Below are 19437 nucleotides of genomic sequence, written 5' to 3'. Positions count from 1 at the left end.
CTAGACTTCCTGAGCTGGGGACAGAGTGAGGAGGAGTCCGCAGCCCCTAAAGCTGGGCATGTTTACTGAAAGGGGAAACGGAGGCTTGAGTAATGGTTATCAACATCATTAAAAAAAATAAGTTATTAAGCACTCCACTCTTGCAGTCAAGACCCTGAGCTATATAAAGGCATTGAAGAGAAACTCGCCTTGCCCTCTAAGAGCTTTCAATTTACATAGCAGAATTGAATAGCTAGTAATTCAGGCTAAAAAAATGGGTTCAGTGTTCTACCTTCGCAGTAAGGTAGCTTCTTCAGTTTTCTCTTAATTTCACACTATGTAAATCTGGTTAGAGGGCTTATTTTATTGAGGAAATCTGCCTGTGATGAATCGACTTGTAATTTCAGAGATCCATTTCAGCCTAAAGTGAGAGATGGTGTTCTACGTCTTAGATGGTTGGGGGAATGGCACTTGTTTTTCATCAGTATTTTAATATGGAGCAACTTCAGGGCAGGTAGGACTATATAGAAGCCTAGGAGATGCCTTGGGTTTGTACAGTGTTATCGAAAGAGCTTGAATCTAGGAATCAGTAGATGAGATTTAAGTCACAGGCCTACCCTGGCACGTGATAAATGTGGGGCTTTAGACGAATCCTTTTCTTTACTCTTCTGTCTGGAAAATCAGGTAATAACATCCTAATAGTCATGGAATTATAGCAAGAATGAAATAATATATGTAAAACACCTGGCACATGGTAGCCCTCAATAGCCCAGCTTTTTTGAGCTATTAAGAGCATCAGACAGTAAACTATCTTATACCATGTTTCTCCAAGTGTGGTTCTCACCTCACCTGCATGAAGATCTCACAGGATGCTGGTTAATGATGTGATTCCAGGGTCTCAGCTCAGACTTACTAAAACAATCTCTGGAGATAGGGCCTGGGGAATCTGCGTTTTGACCTGGCTCCCTGAGTAATTTGAAGTCAAACTCAAGAGGTTCAGAGGAGGAGAAATCATGTGGCTAACATTCTTCACTACCTTACCTCAGGCTGATTTAAATCCAACTTGTATATTCCCTTGGTTGCATGAAGAACTGAGACACAGAATGACCAGATAACCTAGTGTCAAGCAGGAAGTATGACCATGTTCTGGAGATGGTCATACATCAACTGACCCACATGAGGCTTGTTGTAAAGTAAAGAGAAAGAGGCAGCTCCTGTGCGTGCACGCTGCCCTGTTCTGGGGTTCTCTGCTTGGGAGCAGTTGGAGAAGGGTCTGGCTTTCAGTCTTCACTCACCACCAAAGGTGGGTGCTTTTGTGCTGGGAACATCCTTCACAACCATACAAAACAGCCTGGGCTTAGGAGACCTGACCCGGGCAGACCCATTGGTGGGACTAGGGGTGGGAACCAAAATGCATTGAAAGGAGGCAGGGGAACCAGAAGTGTAGGGATGCAGGCAGCAAGAAAACTTTGCTTAGAGCACAGTTTGGTCTTTAATTGTTTTCATTGCAGTCTATAATAATAGTTTAATTGTTTAATAATATTATATAGTCTATAATAGCATTTTATTATATTTAATTATTTCTTAACTTTATAAAGTTTTTCAAGAGGAAGAGGCAAATCAAAGAAAACAAAGTGAAATAAAGAACTTAACTTGATTAAATGATTAAATAGCCTGCAGACTCCAGGGTTTGTACTGCTGTTAGCCCAAATTCAATCCTCTTTATATACCTCTTTCATACAATGCATATTTACTTCTTCAGTCACACGTAATGAGAATCGGGACTTGTAGGCATAGCCCCAACTCGTTTGCTACAAGAGTCTCAATCATCACAGAGCATGTTTACTAAGGAACAAAACTATGTTAAGAGGTTTTAGAAAGTTTTCTAAAATATTGTTTCAGAAAGAATTCTCTGTTTGGTTTCATTGACCTTCAGATTTTAATTAAGCAGAATTAGTCTTTTCTGGAATATCACAGTCAAAGTTTTACTTTCTTTGAACTGAATTTGACCTTTCTTTTAAATATTCACTGTGTGCCCTCATCACGCGAGGAGATGAGTAGAATCAAGGTAAAGTATCCTCCTAAGCCAAAAATTCTTGTTTTATTTAATAGCACTATATTGCCCCACCTCTGAATAATTTGCATATTCAAGCAAAAGTAGTTTAATTTAATTTTCATCTGTTTTTTTCAGTTAAGACTCCTTTAAATTACATAGAAATCAGCCAATTTAAACAGGTTAGTTTTGCAATTATGGCTTGTTGACTATAACTTATTTTTACATTTGCAAGATCAAGGAGAAATTATAGAGAAAAACATAGATAATTTAAGTCAACAAAGAACATGGGCAGGACCATGGCTATATTGTTGTTCATTGTAAAAGTGACAACCAGCACAGTGTCTGGCATGTGATATACAGTCGATAAATATCTGTGGAATGAATCCACAAAAAACTGAGTTTGAAACAAAGATAGGGCCTCTTTACGAACATTTCAATGAATGCATTTGTTGTAGTGGCTGATGGTGGTAGGGTGGAGGTTATGGGGGTCCTGATTTCAATAGCTTATTTGAAATTAGATTTACCTCTCTACTTCACAGCTGAACTGTAGATAAAGTCTTTACGTCCACTTCCCATTTTCTAGGGAAATAATCCAGTTCTATTGTTTTAAAAGTACATATATTGCTAAAGCACTTTTTATAATTCAAAGGAGATTTCACAAATTAAAAGTAACCTGGGAAGTTTATTATCTAAAATTGTGTAATGGTAAATGGTAAATATATTTAAATGGCTCTGCTGCTTGGTGACTCTGTTGTGAAGATGCTTCATGCGTAACATTAGGGACAGAGATGAACTGCTTAACGTCGCCGTGTTGTCTGAACAGGGCCGGCAATACTGACAGGAATAGTCCATCCCTCCAGAAGAAACCAGATCTCCTGATGAAAAACTCACTATGTTTGTTTCAAATGGTTCTGTTCCATCGTAGCTGGAAGAATTTTTCAGACAAAATATTAAATTAGCAGTCAATTAAGAAATCCAGAACAGTCTGACTGCCTTCACTCCTGTTTTCACGTGGGGTTTGGAATGGCTGAGGGCCAGCAAGTAGTGTGTGGGTCCTCAGAATTCTGAACATCTCTACCCCATGTGACAGTTAGGTGACCCTTGAAAAATCTAGAGCCTGAACAGCCATCCTCTTTAAGGCTTCTCTTAAGAAAGAACTTAGAACATGAACCTTGAGGGGGAAATGAGAAAGTTTTCAGATGGAATAATTTTCGGGGGTGGCGTCGGTAGGTTTTCACTCCATGAAAGACAGTAAGATGGAATTGCTATAGGTTAATATACCGTGTGTGTGTGTGTGTGTGTGTGTGTATGTGTGCATGCACACGCATGTGTGTCTGTTGGCCACATCAATTAAAAAAGACCAAAAAAAAAAAAAAAACATGTTCCTTCTTTATTTTTTTTGACACCATTAAGGAAAAAATAAGGTTAAATTATGCAGTACACTTTAAAAAATCTGTCAAAATTGAATAAAGCAATCACTGCTATCTTTATTTCAGGAAAATGATTTTTTTGTGTGTGAAACAAGGGTAGAAGTCAGGTCTATAATGTATTATACATTAAAAATGTTATTCAAATAAATTTTAAGAAAAAAATCTGAGGCAGGGTAAATATACCTGCTACCCATTTTAATGAAATCTCCCACACCTTTCTAAAATGCTTGTTCTTTTCTGTAGCAGAAAATATTCCAGATGGTTATAGCTTTTATTTTAAAATAAAACTTTGGGATTATCTAATTGAATGGGAGAGAATTGAAGTCCTTTTAAGAGCTAGGCAGGGGGCTTCCCTGGTGGCGCAGTGGTTGAGAATCGCCTGCCAATGCAGGGGACACGGGTTCGAGCCCTGGTCTGGGAAGATTCCACATGCCGCGGAGCAACTGGGCCCGTGAGCCACAACTACTGAGCCTGCGCGTCTGGAGCCTGTGCTCCGCAACAAGAGAGGCCGTGATAGTGAAGAGGCCCGCGCACCGCGATGAAGAGTGGCCCCCGCTTGCCGCAACTAGAGAAAGCCCTCGCACAGAAACGAAGACCCAACACAGCCAAAAATAAATAAATAAATAAATAAATAAACTCCAATCTCTTAAAAAAAAAAAAAAAATAGTGGCTTATAGCCTGCTAGAGACCAGTCCAGGGAATCGTCAGTAGACAAGTGCTTATATATAGCTTCATCGCCTCCAAATAAAGAGCTTTATTGATTGAACCACACTCGAATGTAAATAACCTGGATAGACTGTCGTACATAAGATAAATGCGCTGCTGGAAATACTCTGAAACTGGTTGTCTTCTGATATTGTCAGTACCTTGCACAAATCAAAAATTCCATGTGGCCATCAACAGTAGTTCTGTGTAGACTGCCTTGCAATGTTCAGACTTCTAGATTACAGTGTTGGGATCTGTATTGCAGAAGGAAGTTTGGCATTATTAGAAAAGCAAGGGAATTAAAGGACTTTTAATTCCATTATAGAACCTCTTGGTTTGATATAGAAAGAATCATCTGTCTGTGTGTGTGTGTGTGTGTGTGTGTGTGTGTGTGTGTGTGTAGTGTTCTTATATATAGGGGTCAAGATATTTGGTATTTCCAAGCCCAGGACGTTTATACAAATGGTGCTCCCTGAAATTGTGAAACATGTTGGTCTAGCCCAGGTTAGGAATTTGAATTCTTTGGGGGCTATGGACTCTTGTATTTGATGAAAGCTCCAGATCCTTTCCTTAGAAAAATATTTTGATTCTCACAATAGCCGTACAGTTGCAAGGATTGTGGATAAAGAGCCTAAAGCTAAGAACTCAATTGGCAAGATTGGCATTTGATCGCATGTCTGTCTGACACATTCTCACTTGCTTCTCCTATACTGTGGTCGTTCAATTTCCTCAATACGGCAAACTCAGCCTTTTCAGAGCTTGTTGTGGCCTGCTTGGTCATCCTCATCTCTTCTTCCTTTCTCTGTGCGTCCTAAGTGGAAGTCACACTGAACTACTTATAGTGGTGTCCTGCTGATCTGTGAACACACCATTTCTGCTCCCTGAAATCCTTTCTCACGTCACCTGCCTTGCTCACACCTTGTTGGACTTGAAGACTCAGCTCAGAAGTCATCTTTTCTGGGAAGACTTCCTGCCCTCTTCCCTGCTACCTCCATCCTCTCAGATGCCCTTCCTCTATGCTATCATTGTATCCTCTGCATACCGCTGTCATAATTCCATTTGTCAAGCTGCATTGTGATGGATGTCTGCTTCTTTGCTTAATCCACTGTTCTGTGAGCATTTCAAGGGCAGAGTTGTGTGTGCGTGTGTGTGTGTGTGTGTGTGTGGAGAGAGAGAGAGAGATCTGGCTGAAGTATTGTTAGTGACTCCAAAGGTAATTTTTTTCTTCCTGCCATCAAATATACTCTCCTGTATCACTGTGTGAAGATACATTCTTTCCTAAAGAACTCTAACATATGCAATATTAATAGGGCCATATGCTACCCCTTTCTCAGCACCATGAAGCACGCTGATAAGATTGAAAAATGTATTCTTGTTTCAAAGGATAATATGATCCCATTTCTCTGAATGAATTCATGTTTTACCCAACAATTGTTTCTTAATAATATAGTACTGTTTATTTTCTTGATGGCTTGAGAGGGGGAAAATCTTATAAGTTAAATTTTTAACTAAAAATTTCAAAGTAATTAAAAAGAGTAATAGAATTTAAATATACTGAGTTCCTGTTATCATTTTTATATACATTGCTATTATTTCACGATTGTACATAGTAAACAAAAATTAGCATTACAAAGATGAATAAAGTAGGAATATAGAAATGAAAATAGTAATTTTAAAGCAACTCTAAAAGAAGCAAATGTGTCTTTATAAAAGAGAATGGAATAGGAGGGCAGGGGTCAATGGAATTCTTGGTTTTTCTTTACAGTAAAAGACCTCATTTTATTACATGCTGAAAATATTATCACTACTTGAATTTCCTCTTCTTCTTTTATTCCCCAGGCCAAATTTACAGATGACTGCAAGTTCAGGGAGCGATTTCAAGAAAACAGCTATAATACCTATGCCTCAGCAATACACAGAACTGAAAAAACGGGACGGGAGTGGTACGTGGCCCTGAACAAGAGAGGGAAAGCTAAACGGGGCTGCAGTCCCCGTGTTAAACCTCAGCACATCTCTACCCACTTTCTGCCAAGATTCAAGCAATCAGAGCAGCCAGAACTTTCTTTCACAGTTACTGCTCCTGAAAAGAAAAAGCCACCTAATCCCATCAAGCCAAAGGTTCCCCTTTCCGCACCTCGGAGAAGTCCCAACACAGTGAAATACAGACTCAAGTTTCGTTTTGGATGATATTCATCTTGGCCTTGTGAGAAACCACGCCTTCCCCTCAGGAGTTTCTGTAGGTGTCTTTGCGCTCTGAAGGCAACTTTTTGGACACAGCTTCAGTTACACTACACTGTACTGAAGTCAGGACATTTGTTTCAGTTTGGCTGAAACAAAAATGTCTCCCGATAGGAGCTAAACTGGAATTCTTTGTACCAATATAGGGAGCTCACTGCTTTAGTTCAGTATGACATAAAGCCTTTTGCTTTATGTTTGGTGCATACTGGGACTCCGTTTCCAGAAAGTTAAATGGTAGGAATTATGTATTTTTCTGACTTTTACAGATCAACCTGAAAAAGCATATGATACATTTTTATTTTTGGTTTCCAAAGACTATTTTGATGCAGATAGAAGTATTTTATTAACGTTTGTTTTTTGGTTTTTGTTTTTTTTTAAAGTACCTTGCATTGAGCATATTTTCTTACTTTTGTTATTTTTAATTAATAAGACATAAAACAGCCATTTTAATGCAATTTATGAATTATAAATGTGTTTATAGCCCGTTTATAACATGTGGATTTCTTTTTCATTTTTCTTATTCATTGCACTTTTAATTTTTATTGTGATTATTTTTTTTTACCATACCTCAGATAATGTAAGTTTAGTCTTGCATCTTAAAATGTTTAAATTCTCTTCAACAGCACCAAATGTTGAGCTTGGGTTTGTATGTGTGTGAGTGTGTGTGTATAAATTCATGCTATTATATGGAATCCTGTCTCTTTGGTGGCTGGGCTACAATGAGTGGGAAGTAAGGAGAAAATATAAGGACTTTTTTGGTGGAATTAAAAGTTGGAGATAAGGAAAAGGATTAGAGGTACAAGTACACTGAGTTTGCAGCATTTACTGATATCCAATTCTGCCTTGCCTTCACTTCTCCTTTTATCTACCCTGCCCTCGTTCTTTAACAGCTGGAGGAATACATTTTATTCTGTCCATCAAGCATACACTATGAAACCAGAGTGCTTAAAATACCTCTTTTATGACCCTCTGCTATCTCCACTCTATAGATCCACAGGGAGCAACCCACTTAGTGGAAAAACACAGAGAACCGAAGGAGATGAATCATGTAACAGTTACCCATGTCAAGTCCCACTGTCAAAAAATATTACTCAGTTAAACACACTTTGAGTTTCCTATCCTAAGGGTAACCATCCCAGTGAATAGATCTGCCCTTTTATAAGGAAAACTTCTGATGTATGTTTTTAAAAAGTTGGCTGTGCGATATGGGAAACTTAATTTGGGAATTTGATGAGTTGAAAATGGCACTTAATTGTCAACCCAAATACTGGATGTTGGGCATAAATCACAGAAAATTTAACTTAAAAGAATTTACATAATTTATTTTCTTGGGTAATCATTTTTATGGAGTTCTATGAAACATAAGTGTTTATCTTCAGAAATGTGGCAATAAAAATGGTAAAGCTAATGTTTAAAAGTATGTCTCATAGGAAGAGCAAAAGCATTCACAGAAAGTTTATGGTTTGTATTTAAGCATGTTTCTTTTCTTTTAGAGAATATTGCTAAACTTCTTTTAAAAACAAAGTATGGTTTATTTTGATGCACAAATGCAAAATAGAAACTCAGCAAAATTGAACTTATTACCATTTAAGCAGACTGCTTTGTTTTAATGGAAACTATACACATATATATTATATACAATATATATAAAATCCATCCATCAACTAAAACATCACACATATACTCTAGTATGGTGTTTTATTATAAAACTAATAATATGATTAAACATTGTTTGCATTTAATGCATAATTTTTTTTAAATTTTATTATTATTATTATTTTTTTTGCTGCACCACGAGGCATGCGGGATCCTAGTTCCCCGACCAGGGATGGAACCCGTGCCCCCTGCAGTGGAAGCATGGAGTCTTAACCACTGGACCACCAGGGACATCCCTTAATACATGATTTTTTAAAAACAAAATAAAATGCTACAATAGTTTTAACTAATTTATACATTAAAAATCTCCTGGATTAAATGAAATGAAAATTTGCCAACACAGATATGTCTAACTCTTATCTAATTGGCATATCACATATATACATGGTATAAAGCTAAAAATAATCCTCTAGTTTATTTTAGTATATCGTTAAAAATTGTGCACTGTGTATCAAGTTCTTACTACACATGAGAAATAAAATTGCAGAACAGGAGAACAGTAGACATATGTCCCTAAATGGGCAAGGAAAAGATGACTTTAATGATGATTAACAACAAACTAAATTAATGTATATATTGTATTGGACAAATGTTGCTGGTAATTTATGTTAAACTAAAAAAATTACCTTATCTTGTACTCCTAGTTTGATTTGATTAGCATATGGAAGTTCAAGTAGAATAGCTACCAAAATATATTATGCAAGTCAAGACTCATTAATTTCAAAATTTAAAGCCAAGCTAAAATTAAAAACAAAAAACTTTAAATTACACTTCTCTTTAGTTTACTGGCCATACACAATTATATTTAATTAAAGCTCACTGAAGCAAAAAGTTACCTAAATTAATTAATTGAAAGAACTCATGTAGAGAAAATATGTATAAATATAATTCCTTACCAATACCTAGCACTTTTTAAAGGGTTCCTTGCTTATGTAGTTTTGGTGATTTTGAAGTAACTAGACCTATCTAATATTAAATAAAATTGTTTAATTGAGATTGTGTTCACCTAAAAATGTCAATGAATTTTACATTACAATTTCGAAACCTCATTTGTCTAGAAGAGAGATGACAAACACCTTCAGAATGACATTTCAGTTTTATTAATTATATTATGTTTAATTTAATTTAAGATAATCTTTATTTGGAGCATCTGTAAAGGTAAATAGAGGTTTTCAATAAGATGTAATAATATCATGGTTTTTATTTCACAAAATATACCGTCACTTCTTTCTCAAGAAACTAATTTGAGAGTGTGGGTATGTATAAATTATCTTAGTTCTTTTAGCTGAGTTATAGTGACTCAGCTGTACAAAAACTGTGTGACGGTGATAAAGGACACTGACAAAAGTTATTTCCAAATTTAACAGTTATATCATCTTAGATGCTTTTATTTATTGTACTTGAAAATAAAACACCATAAATCTAGTAGGTAAATTTTCTATAAAGTTGATCTTGAAATAGAAAACTGAACAATTGTCTCACATTAACATTTTTACCCTTCCAAAGGAGAGAGGAATTAAACCATAACTTCCCACATTTTCAATCACGAAATGAAAATACTGCACTAACCAAAAACTTGAAATCTGGCACGATTTTTACAGCTACAGAAAATTTCTTGTACAGTTAATTTTAAAAATAAAAACAGTATTGTAGACAATGCTGCAATGGGAAGAAAACAAAAATATCTTGTCCAAGGAATTCTACACCTTCTTGAAGATTTATTTCATTGCTACAACTAAATTTTGATCACTTAAAATCTTTTTTTAAGACAATCATCTTTTTTGCACATTTTAAAAGAAACTTTTCTTTATTTATTTAAAATTTATTTATTTATTTATTTTTGGCTGTGTTGGGTCTTCATTGCTGCACACGGGCTTTCTCTAGTTGAGGCAAGCGGGGGCCACTCTTCATTGCGGTGCACGGGCTTCTCATTGCAGTGGCTTCTCTTGTTGTGGAGCACCGGCTCTAGCCGCGCGGGCTTCAGTAGTTGTGGCACGTGGGCTCAGTAGTGCTTCATGGGCTCTAGAGCGCAGGCTCAGTAGTTGTGGCACACGGGCTTAGCTGCTCCACAACATGTGGGATCTTCCCGGACCAGGACTCGAACCCGTGTCCCCTGCATTGGCAGGCGGATTCTTAACCACTGCGCCACCAGGGAAGCCCAAAAGAGACTTTTAGGTAAGTGAACATGACTCCTCTATTTTTCTTTTGTAAGTCATCTAATTGTACTAGTTGGTTTTTGAAATAAGATTATCATATGATTAGGCATTAGTCCAAGAAAAGCGTTACCTCTTCTATCTCATTCCACAGGAGAGAAGGGAGGAGAACGCAGCCTGAGTCAGTGGAGGCATTTTTTACATCTAAGAATCACATACAACATTCAGAGATACCATCAGACAACTCAGCTACAAATCATCCATCAGTATTCAAGCAATTTTATGTAATAAAAATACTAGATTAGGAAGCAATAGCTCTTACATACTTTTAATTTTATTAAGTTGTCTTTTGTCCTGACTCTGACGTGTTATCAGAGGTCAATCTCTAGGCCTTGTTTCACCCATGCTATCTCAAACGTCATTTCCAGCTTTGTCATCAGTGATTGTTTGAGTCTTAAAATGTTGACGTACCAAAAAGAGGACATGGTTCCTCTTCAGGCAAAACTAAAAGTCTATGTCCAGTTGAAACTGGACAACCACATGAAAAGAACTGTCAAATAAATAATAAACAGATATTTTAAAAAGGCCTTGTCTTAGATTAAGAAAAAAAATAAACTGAGTGTGAGATTGGATCAAGACATTTAAAAAATGGGGATCAATTCTGGGCTTACTTTTTTTTTTGTCTTTTTTTTTTCTTCTTTTGCCCTGCCAAGAAGCTTGTGGGATCTTAGTTCCCCGACCAGGGATTGAACCCGGGCCCTTGGCAGTGAAAGCACTGAGTCCTAACCAACCGACCACCAGGGAATTCCCCTGGGCTTACCTTTTCATGAGGGACTTTGCAAATTTGCATTAATTTCCTATTAATTAAATCAAATTTCCTGTTAATCCGGTTAGGAACGGTCAGAGTAGTGTCACTGTTGATAATACATAGGTCATGACCTTAACTAAACATGTAATTATTGAACATCTCTGTTTTGACCAAAATCGCACTTTCTCCATGAAGCCTTCTAGAAATTCATGAAGAAATATGAGTAATCTCATCTTGACACCACTCCTTCAAATATGTATAGCTCATGACATTCCACCACCATTCCCTTACTATCCCAATAATTCAGTATTTTCTGAGATCCTGCTTTGCCAACACACTCAGCTAGTGAAACAGTTCTTCATTTGCTCAATACTTGTTCAGTATGTTCCTTGTAGAGGTTGACATCAACATAGTCTTAGATTTTGAACTCCTGCAGGTAATATAGCTGCTCTCTCCTTGCACGTTGCCCAACCCAAGTTCAGGCTAATAAAAGGAACTTAAGAAATGCTCTTAGCTGATATAGTAATTTTGAATGATGTGTTCCTCTGACTTAAACACTTCGTGGAGGCTATTGGACATTCCATTTATTCAAAGTACTGGGCTATATAATTATATCTATAGGTCTCTATATGGAATATGTTAGGTGCTCAAAAAAAAAGCTTGTAGGATGGATATTAGCGCTGAATAAGATTTACTTGATGAAGAGGATGATGATGGTTAAGAGAATTCCTGTGAGATACAAAATGGCTCCAACAAGAGTCAGAACACCGGCTGCTTCCCTCACTGTACTTGGATTTCTCACACACAAATCCCAAGTCCAGACTAGAAATATCAGGCACTTGCAAGCTGTATTTAAATATCAATAAATTAGTCGTCGTACAAAACTTCAGTTTCATTGACAATCAGAAAAATAGGTGACTGTGCAAATCCCGATGATTTTGTTGTTTACAGGCCAAATAAGCAGTCCAGTGGGATGTCAGTAGGTATCAGTGGGAGGGTGAAGACATTACTTTTTGGTAATTTGTTTCTAGACATGTTTTTTTCCCTTTTGTCAGATAAACTCTCTCGGAGAAGACTGCCTTTTTCTGTACCCTACAGAGAGATTAGTGAATGCATAATCACACAGTGACAGGTCCAGTTCCAATGTGTTTCTCATTAAATTCTCTGTCATTCCCTCTGTGGGAAACTGGAAAATTTAACAGATTTTCATACAGGGAGGTGAATTTCTGCTGAGGAGGCAACACAATGTCTTTTACTCTCCGGAGTGCAATTATCATTCTGCTGCCACAGCCCTGCTTCGTTTTCCATAGGGCTCTCTTTGTGGGATGAGTGCATTCCATAACCATACTTTGACACAGGTTATATATTTACGTTTTTAAAAGTTTGCTAGTTGTTCTACATTCTTCTCCATAAAAAGTTCCTGAGAGCAAGTGGAAATATCCTAGAATATTAAATGCACCAGAAGAAGATACAAAGACCTCCCTAATAGTCAACATCCTAATGGAGAATGGGACAGGACGAGTTTAAAGTCTAGAAGCGAAAAGCAGTCAAACGTTGTATGTTCTCTGTCTATTCTCTCTCTCTCTCTCTCTCTCTCTCTTCGCATACAAGATGCATTACAAAAGGGCGAAAACATGTTTTCTGTTTAGGTAATGAAAGAATTACAGTCATGGCAATGACTACTATAAATCTCCTCTGAGACCTGCAGTTCCTGTAAATGATGATGAGGAGGGAAAGCTATGCCCATTTATGTTGCCACATTTATTATATCACTGGGTTATAAAATTGAGTCAGCTCTGAGTGAGAGTTTGCTTTCACCTTGGAAATCATGCTACCTGAGATTCTCAGCCTTTACCGTCTGGAGAGCAAGAGAGCAAATGAGAAAAAGACAGAGCCCGATGTGCTGGTACAGAGCACAAACCACAAGATGTCTCTACTAGTTAAGGGAGTTTAGCATTTAATGATGAGAAATCAAGTCTGTCCAGCAAACTCCAAGGTCCAAAGGAACCTACTCAAACTAAAGGGGTAATGATTTCTTGGCTGCTAATAATTTATGGCAGAAATCTCTAATAAATTTCTAATAAAAATATTCAATGTTCATTTAACCCCTTACAAGACACTGGCATAGTGCTGGGGTTCTAGGGATAGAACTAAACATAGCACCTGTTTGGCAGGAAACTTACATTCTTGCTTCTATTGTCAGGGTAGTGGATTATTTCTTTTGAGTGTTTTATCCAGTTCTCAGTTAGTTAAAAATGACACTTATTCTTGCCAAAGGAATGTAATATGTTAGGATACTATTTACCACAATAGACCCCAAAGCTTAAGCTGTAGGTTACATTATAACTTTGGAAGTACTTCACAAAATTCTTTGGTGCTCCCTTTGGAAATTCATAGCATGTTTTCTACTGGTTATTGGAAAAGATGGAAAATTATTCTACACTCATTGAAAGACAATTAGGAAGACAATAGAGCATGGGAAAATGGGACGTACATTTTTCTATGGAGACCTCTAATTCTATCCTTTATAACACTGACCTGATAGCTGGGATTGGAAGATCAATGGCCAACTAATTTCAGTATAGCTTAGAAATGGGAAAAACGGACTTGTGCTTCCCAGAGTCTGATTTTTTTCCCACGACAAAGGTGTCCATAGGATAGGAACAAGTGTGTGGGTAAAAAATCAAGATATGAACGTGGCCCTGAGTCTTGCCTAACTTTTCAGCTCTTTTCTACCTGTTTGCAGGAAGCTGGAAAAATTGTTAACAATTTAGAACTTAAAAAAAAAAAAAAAAACTACCTCCCACTGTTGGTCTTAAACAAAGGATTATATCAGACTCCCTTTGAGAACAGCTGTTGCTTCGGGGACTGCTAAGATTACTGCAAACCAACTTCTCCCAGGACATGTGAGGGGGTTGGCAAATGTTGCAGTGTCTACCTTGAGTGTTACAGAGGCACCCTTGCAGTGCTTTCAGCCAGCGTTCCTGTAACGTTGGCCTGCAGTCAATAAGTATTGCATGTCTCTCGGCCCCAGGGTGTGCTCAGAGGACCACCCTGCAAGTGTCTGCCTCTGTGGTCATGGTCATGCTGTGGGAGGAAAGGTGGGTGTGGAGCCAGAGGCAGGATGTGCAGGCAAGATCCAATGTGGTTCAAATTTGGGCTCACTGGTCTGGCTGTAGGGAATCTGGAGACTTCTTCATGTCAACACTCATTCTGGGAGGAGAAGTATGTCCACCAGAGGATTATCATCAAGTATCATCACTCAAGGGGTAATGGAAGGAAGCATTCCTAAGAGGTGAGGTTGCAGGTTAAGAGAGAAATAGAGGCCTCTTGGACTTCTCACCAGGGCTTTCACTGTTGAGGTAATGTACAGTGTCACCTTCCATTTAGGAAGGAAACTCTCAAAATTTCCCGAAGGCAGGCACACAAATGGGAAAGGGTTCTTGTTTCCTTACCTCTTTAAAAACCTGTCATGAATGGTGCATTGAAACAGTAATGCATTAAGTGAATATCTAATAAACCGAATGATTCAGGATATGGTCAAGGTTCTGATTGCCTAATAAAGAAACTCAAAGGCCAGAGAGGGTAGAACCAGTTTTGTATCGCTGAAGAAAATATAAGGAAAAATGAAAATGAAGTCTCACATTGATTTTGGGGCCTAATATCACCTTCCTTGCACCCTAATGGAGGGTGGGTCTAGTTGTTGTAAACCATCATTGGGATGGCTTACTTATTCATCTCCTGCCTCTTTATTTTCCATTGACACTGGTTGAGTACCTACTGTATATCTAATACGGTACCAAGTATTGGGTACACAGAGATAAATAAGACATGGTTTCTTCTGTCAAGAAGCTTCTAGTCTAGATGGGAAGGTGGACAATTCAGCAAATAAGCCCTATACATGCTATAGTGGAGGGGCTGGGCCAGGTAGGCAATAATATTAGTATCAGAACTTGACTACTCTAATTACTACTACTACCTTATATTGGAACAGTGCTTTTTGGTTTTAACTTAGCACTTTTGGTTTTCAGAATATATTTAGCTACCTTACCTAATTAGATGTATAGTTAAAACGCTTCAAAGGAAATCAATAGTTTCTAAAGTGTTGGCATTTGAACCTTGAACCCTGTGGTGCTCCATGCAGATTCCCTCTTCAGTGCTGTGACACTCATTCCCCAGCTGCCAGAAATGCACCTACTCAAGGCTGTGGCCCTTGGCCCTTAGAGAACAGTCCTGTCCAAGATTATACCCACTCCCAGGGGCATCATGAGGCCAGTGATTGGCTGATTCAGAGATTCAATGGCCTAGCCCACTTGCCACAATTTGCAATAAATAAGGAGGACCACGCCAGCTTCAAAGTGCCCCCAGGATCATCTGAGGCCTTCATTGTAATCATACAGAGGATCACCTCCTTCTAACCTGCCTTCTTCACCTCCTTACAGGTAAGGATGCAGATAAAATACAACACTTTCAGTTTAATTAAAATTCCAGGTATAAACCAAATAATGTTTTAGTATTAGTGTATTCAGACGTTGCATGGGCTCCCTGTATTTTTATTTGCTAAGTTTGGCAACCATACTTAGGGAAGTTACTCTCGAGCGTACTCCCCAATAAACCGTCTGTGTGCTACTGTCAGACACAGATTGTTTCCAGGGAATCCATTCTCCAGGAAAAGGTACTATGGGCAGTAAACACCAAGGGTTACCTTGGATTGCTAGTGAAAACTCAGAGAGGAACAAGAAAAAGATCTAGAAGTTTCTCCTTCCACATTTGGGGGGATGTATTTCGACATTTTCATGGGCATAAAGACTGTTATAAACAATGCCAAATTCAGAAGTTTCAGTGGCTATACAACCCCTAAATTATTTTTTATCCAAAGTGTGATCTTAAGGCATCAACCCTTCACTCCACCAAGATATTGGCTGCCAGTCTATGTGTTTGTTTGTGTTATAATACCAAAGCATTTGGACTGTATTTTCCTAAAATTATGCAAGGAATGTAATCATTTTGTGACTTACCACCAACATTTCTGAAAGCCTCTTAAAAAGTTGGTCACTCCTGCCTTCATGAACCGCATGTTTTAGTTATTTTCCAAAGTGCCACACGCTCTTGGTCTTCCTGCCAGCTCAGTGGCTAGCTCCGTGCAGATTCCCTCTTCAGTGCTGTGACACTCATGAGCTGTTCCTTCCTCATCTCTTGGGCTACCCCTCTTGCAGCTGACCTCTAAATCTTGCAGGACCCCAGGGCTCAGTTTTCAGCTCTTTTCAACTCTCTTCCTCAAAACTCACTCTCTGTGTGGCTTCATCTCTGCTTTAAATACCATTTGTATGCTGATGACTCTCCAATTTAAATCTCCAGCCTCAACTTCTCCCAGAGCTCCAGGTTCACATAATCAGCTGCCTACTCGACATTGCTCCTTGGATTTCTAACAGGAATTTGAGCTCTAGACTGTCCAAAACTCAACTCTTGTTCCGAAACAGCTGAAGTGTCCAGATTTCCACAGTTTAATAAACAGCATGATGATATATTTAGTGACATGAGCCAAAAATCTAATAGGAATCATTCTTGTGCCTCCTCTTTCTTTCATAACCCTCATCCAACATACCAGTAACTCCTTTTGCCCAAACCTTTGAAATAAATCCTGACTCCGCTCTCTCTACTCCATACCTCAGTCCAAGCCACCCTCATTTCTCCCTCCATTTATTACTACAGCCTCCCAACTGGTCTCTCTTCTCACAAGAGTGGATTTTACAGAGAAATCAGAGTAAAATTTTCAAAACTTAAATCATGTCAAAGTCCTGCTCAGAACCCTTTAGTTCCTTCTCTGCCCACTAGAATGGACCTGGTCCCTTCTTCACTCTCCCATCACATCTCCCACTCTCCAGCAGTCTCACTCTCTCTGCTCCAAACACAATGGCCTGGAATGCCTTCCCTCCAGTTCTCCACCAACTGCACTCTCTCTCTCTCCTCAGAGATGCCTTCTCTGATAGCTCTGTTTAAAACCTCTTCCCCAAGTTAACTCCATCTCATACTCTCTTTATTTTCTTTAGTGCATCTTACACACTCCTTAATTATCTTACATCCTTCTGTGTTTACTGGTTTCCCCAGGGGAATGTAAGTAGTCTGTCTCCTCCCAGTAGAATGTAAGCTCCTTGAGGGAAGCCACCTTGTTTGGTTTATTCATTGCAGTATCTCAGGCACCAAGCAATGTGCCTGGCACGTGGGAGGCACCCAATATTTATTGACTGAATGAATGAATATGGTCAGTTTTGTTGCGATACTTCTTTTGAGAACGCTAATTTGTTCCAACTTGATTGATACGTAAAGGAACAACTTGAACAAAATGAGAATTTGTGTTTGCTTATATGAAATTTCATCCATGAGAAATATTATGCATTTCAGATAAACCAAACTGCATAAACATACACAATATATACTGCACACTTCTCATGAAGTCAACGAGCCACACCTGTCCACATCTGGTTTTACAACTTTCCACTTGATTTAGACGAACCTCCTTCAACAATTTTATGGACTGAATTGTGTCTCCCACAAATTCATATGTTCAAGTTCTATCCCCTATGTATTTGAAGATAGGACCTTTAAGGAGATAATTAAGGTTAACCAAGTGTATAAGAGTGGGGCCCTAATTTGATAGATTGGCTAGGATTGGTGTCCTTATAGGAAGAGTAAGAGGCAGCAGAGAGCCCCCTCTACCCTCGCACTGATGCACAGGTTCACGCAACAGAGGAAAAAGGCCACATGAGGACATAGAGAGCAGGCAGTTATCTGAGAGCCCGGAGGAGAACTCTTGCCAGAAACTGTCTACTGGAACCTCAGTCTGGGACTTCCAGCCTCCAGAACTGGAGGAAATAAATTTCTGTTGTTCAAGCCGCCCGTTCTGTAGGTTTTGGTGACGGCAGCCGCAGCAGACTGGTACAAACCACTTGGCAATAACTCACAAGCCACACCCCTCCTTACAGCCACCCTGGTCACACAGTCTGGCACCCTCCCTCCTTTTCATTTCCCCCTTTCTCCTCTTAGCCTTTTTGGTATTTTTTTCATCTCTGTTCTTTTCCTCTCTTTAGTGCTCTTTTATTATAAAAGTATTGTCTCACTTTTTTCCTATCGCTTTCTTTCCCTGTTACTTATACTGGAAACTTAAGTATAAGCAAACTTAAGACTTTTGAAAAGGTAAAATGCCATATTTATATTTATATCTATACATATGTATATATTTCTTAACCATTTAACATGTATAATCTGTGCTGTCATTTTTATTAGGTTTCTATCCCTTTTTAATGGGTCACCTGAGGAAGTTTTGAGTGTTGTATTCCTAAACCCCCCCAATTTTCTCCTGTGGTTTTTATTGCATAATTTTGTGTATTGCAGTGAATTTTTAGAAATGCATATGTTGGGTTAAAGAAACAAATGTATCCACATATTTGTGTAAATATAAATATATACAACTATATAGATATGTTATATATATATAACAAATATATAGCAAAAAATGTATCCTTACTTTATAGATGAAGCAAAGAATTGAAGCCTTAGGCATAAGTCATAACATATTCTTTAGTGTGCCAGGTGAGCTTCTGTCTTGTATTTTCTGACATTAACCTTAATTTTTAAACATTAGCAACCATTTTTAATCTGATCAGCTTTGAAATGCATTGTCTTTTTATGATGATATTTGCCTTGGCAAAAGACATGAGGATATGGCTTAGATAACTTAAGTCCAAAGTGTTTCGTTGACAATGCTGGACAGGTTGAAATTTTACATGGTATACCCTTATTACTGGATTCAATCGAGTTGACAATTGTTTGATTCATGCTTTATTTCATTTTCTAGGTCAAATATACATTTGTTATTAAATAATATCAGTTTCAAATCACACAGGTCAGCAGCAAATAAAAATATAAAGCAGATTAATATATAAACAATCATTTTATTACAGTTTTAAGAAGCCATGCATTTTATTATCAGATAATATTTATCAAACACGAACTATGTACAAATCTGTAAAAATGACTAAAGAAGACTTCTTCTGTTAGTTGTTCCATTTACTGGGTGCATTCTCCACGGTGGGGAGCCATTGGGTGAACTGCTTGTAATAGAAAGAGCTGCAATTGGCAGATGTGAGTCAGTGCCCTGACCTTAGCCCTGCCATGAATTAACTGGAAGGGGTTGGACATCTTAATGGGGATTAACTTGATGATTTGTAAAGTTCCCCAGCAACGTGAACTGGTGAATTAGTCAGGGTTCTCTAGAGAAACAGAACCAATAGGATCGATCTATCTATCTGTCTATGTAACTATCATCTATCTATCTATGTAAAGAGGCAATTTATACAGGAATTGATTTGTATGATTATGGAGTCTGAGAATCCTCCCATCTGTCATCTGCAA

General features: G+C 38.1%; 1 protein-coding gene across 2 annotated transcripts in view; it reads left to right on the top strand.

Moving 5' to 3' along the window:
* Positions 1–18652, top strand: part of FGF5 (fibroblast growth factor 5) — a 31828-nt gene extending 13176 nt beyond the window's left edge. Inside the window, exon 3 of one of the 2 annotated variants that reach the window (XM_082463137.1) lies at positions 6010–18652. In XM_082463137.1, the coding sequence (XP_082319263.1) occupies positions 6010–6357 (348 nt within the window). In that variant the 3' untranslated portion in view covers positions 6358–18652. The remainder of the gene's footprint in view (positions 1–6009) is intronic. The other variant, XM_082463138.1, reaches the window with a different exon arrangement.
* The last annotated feature ends 785 nt before the right edge of the window (positions 18653–19437 follow it).

This window comes from Balaenoptera physalus (assembly GCF_965194825.1).
Source record: "Balaenoptera physalus genome assembly, chromosome: 5".
Taxonomy (NCBI): domain Eukaryota; kingdom Metazoa; phylum Chordata; class Mammalia; order Artiodactyla; family Balaenopteridae; genus Balaenoptera; species Balaenoptera physalus.
The sequence above is the reverse complement of the archived record's forward strand: the minus strand, read 5'-3'. Positions and strand labels throughout refer to the sequence as shown.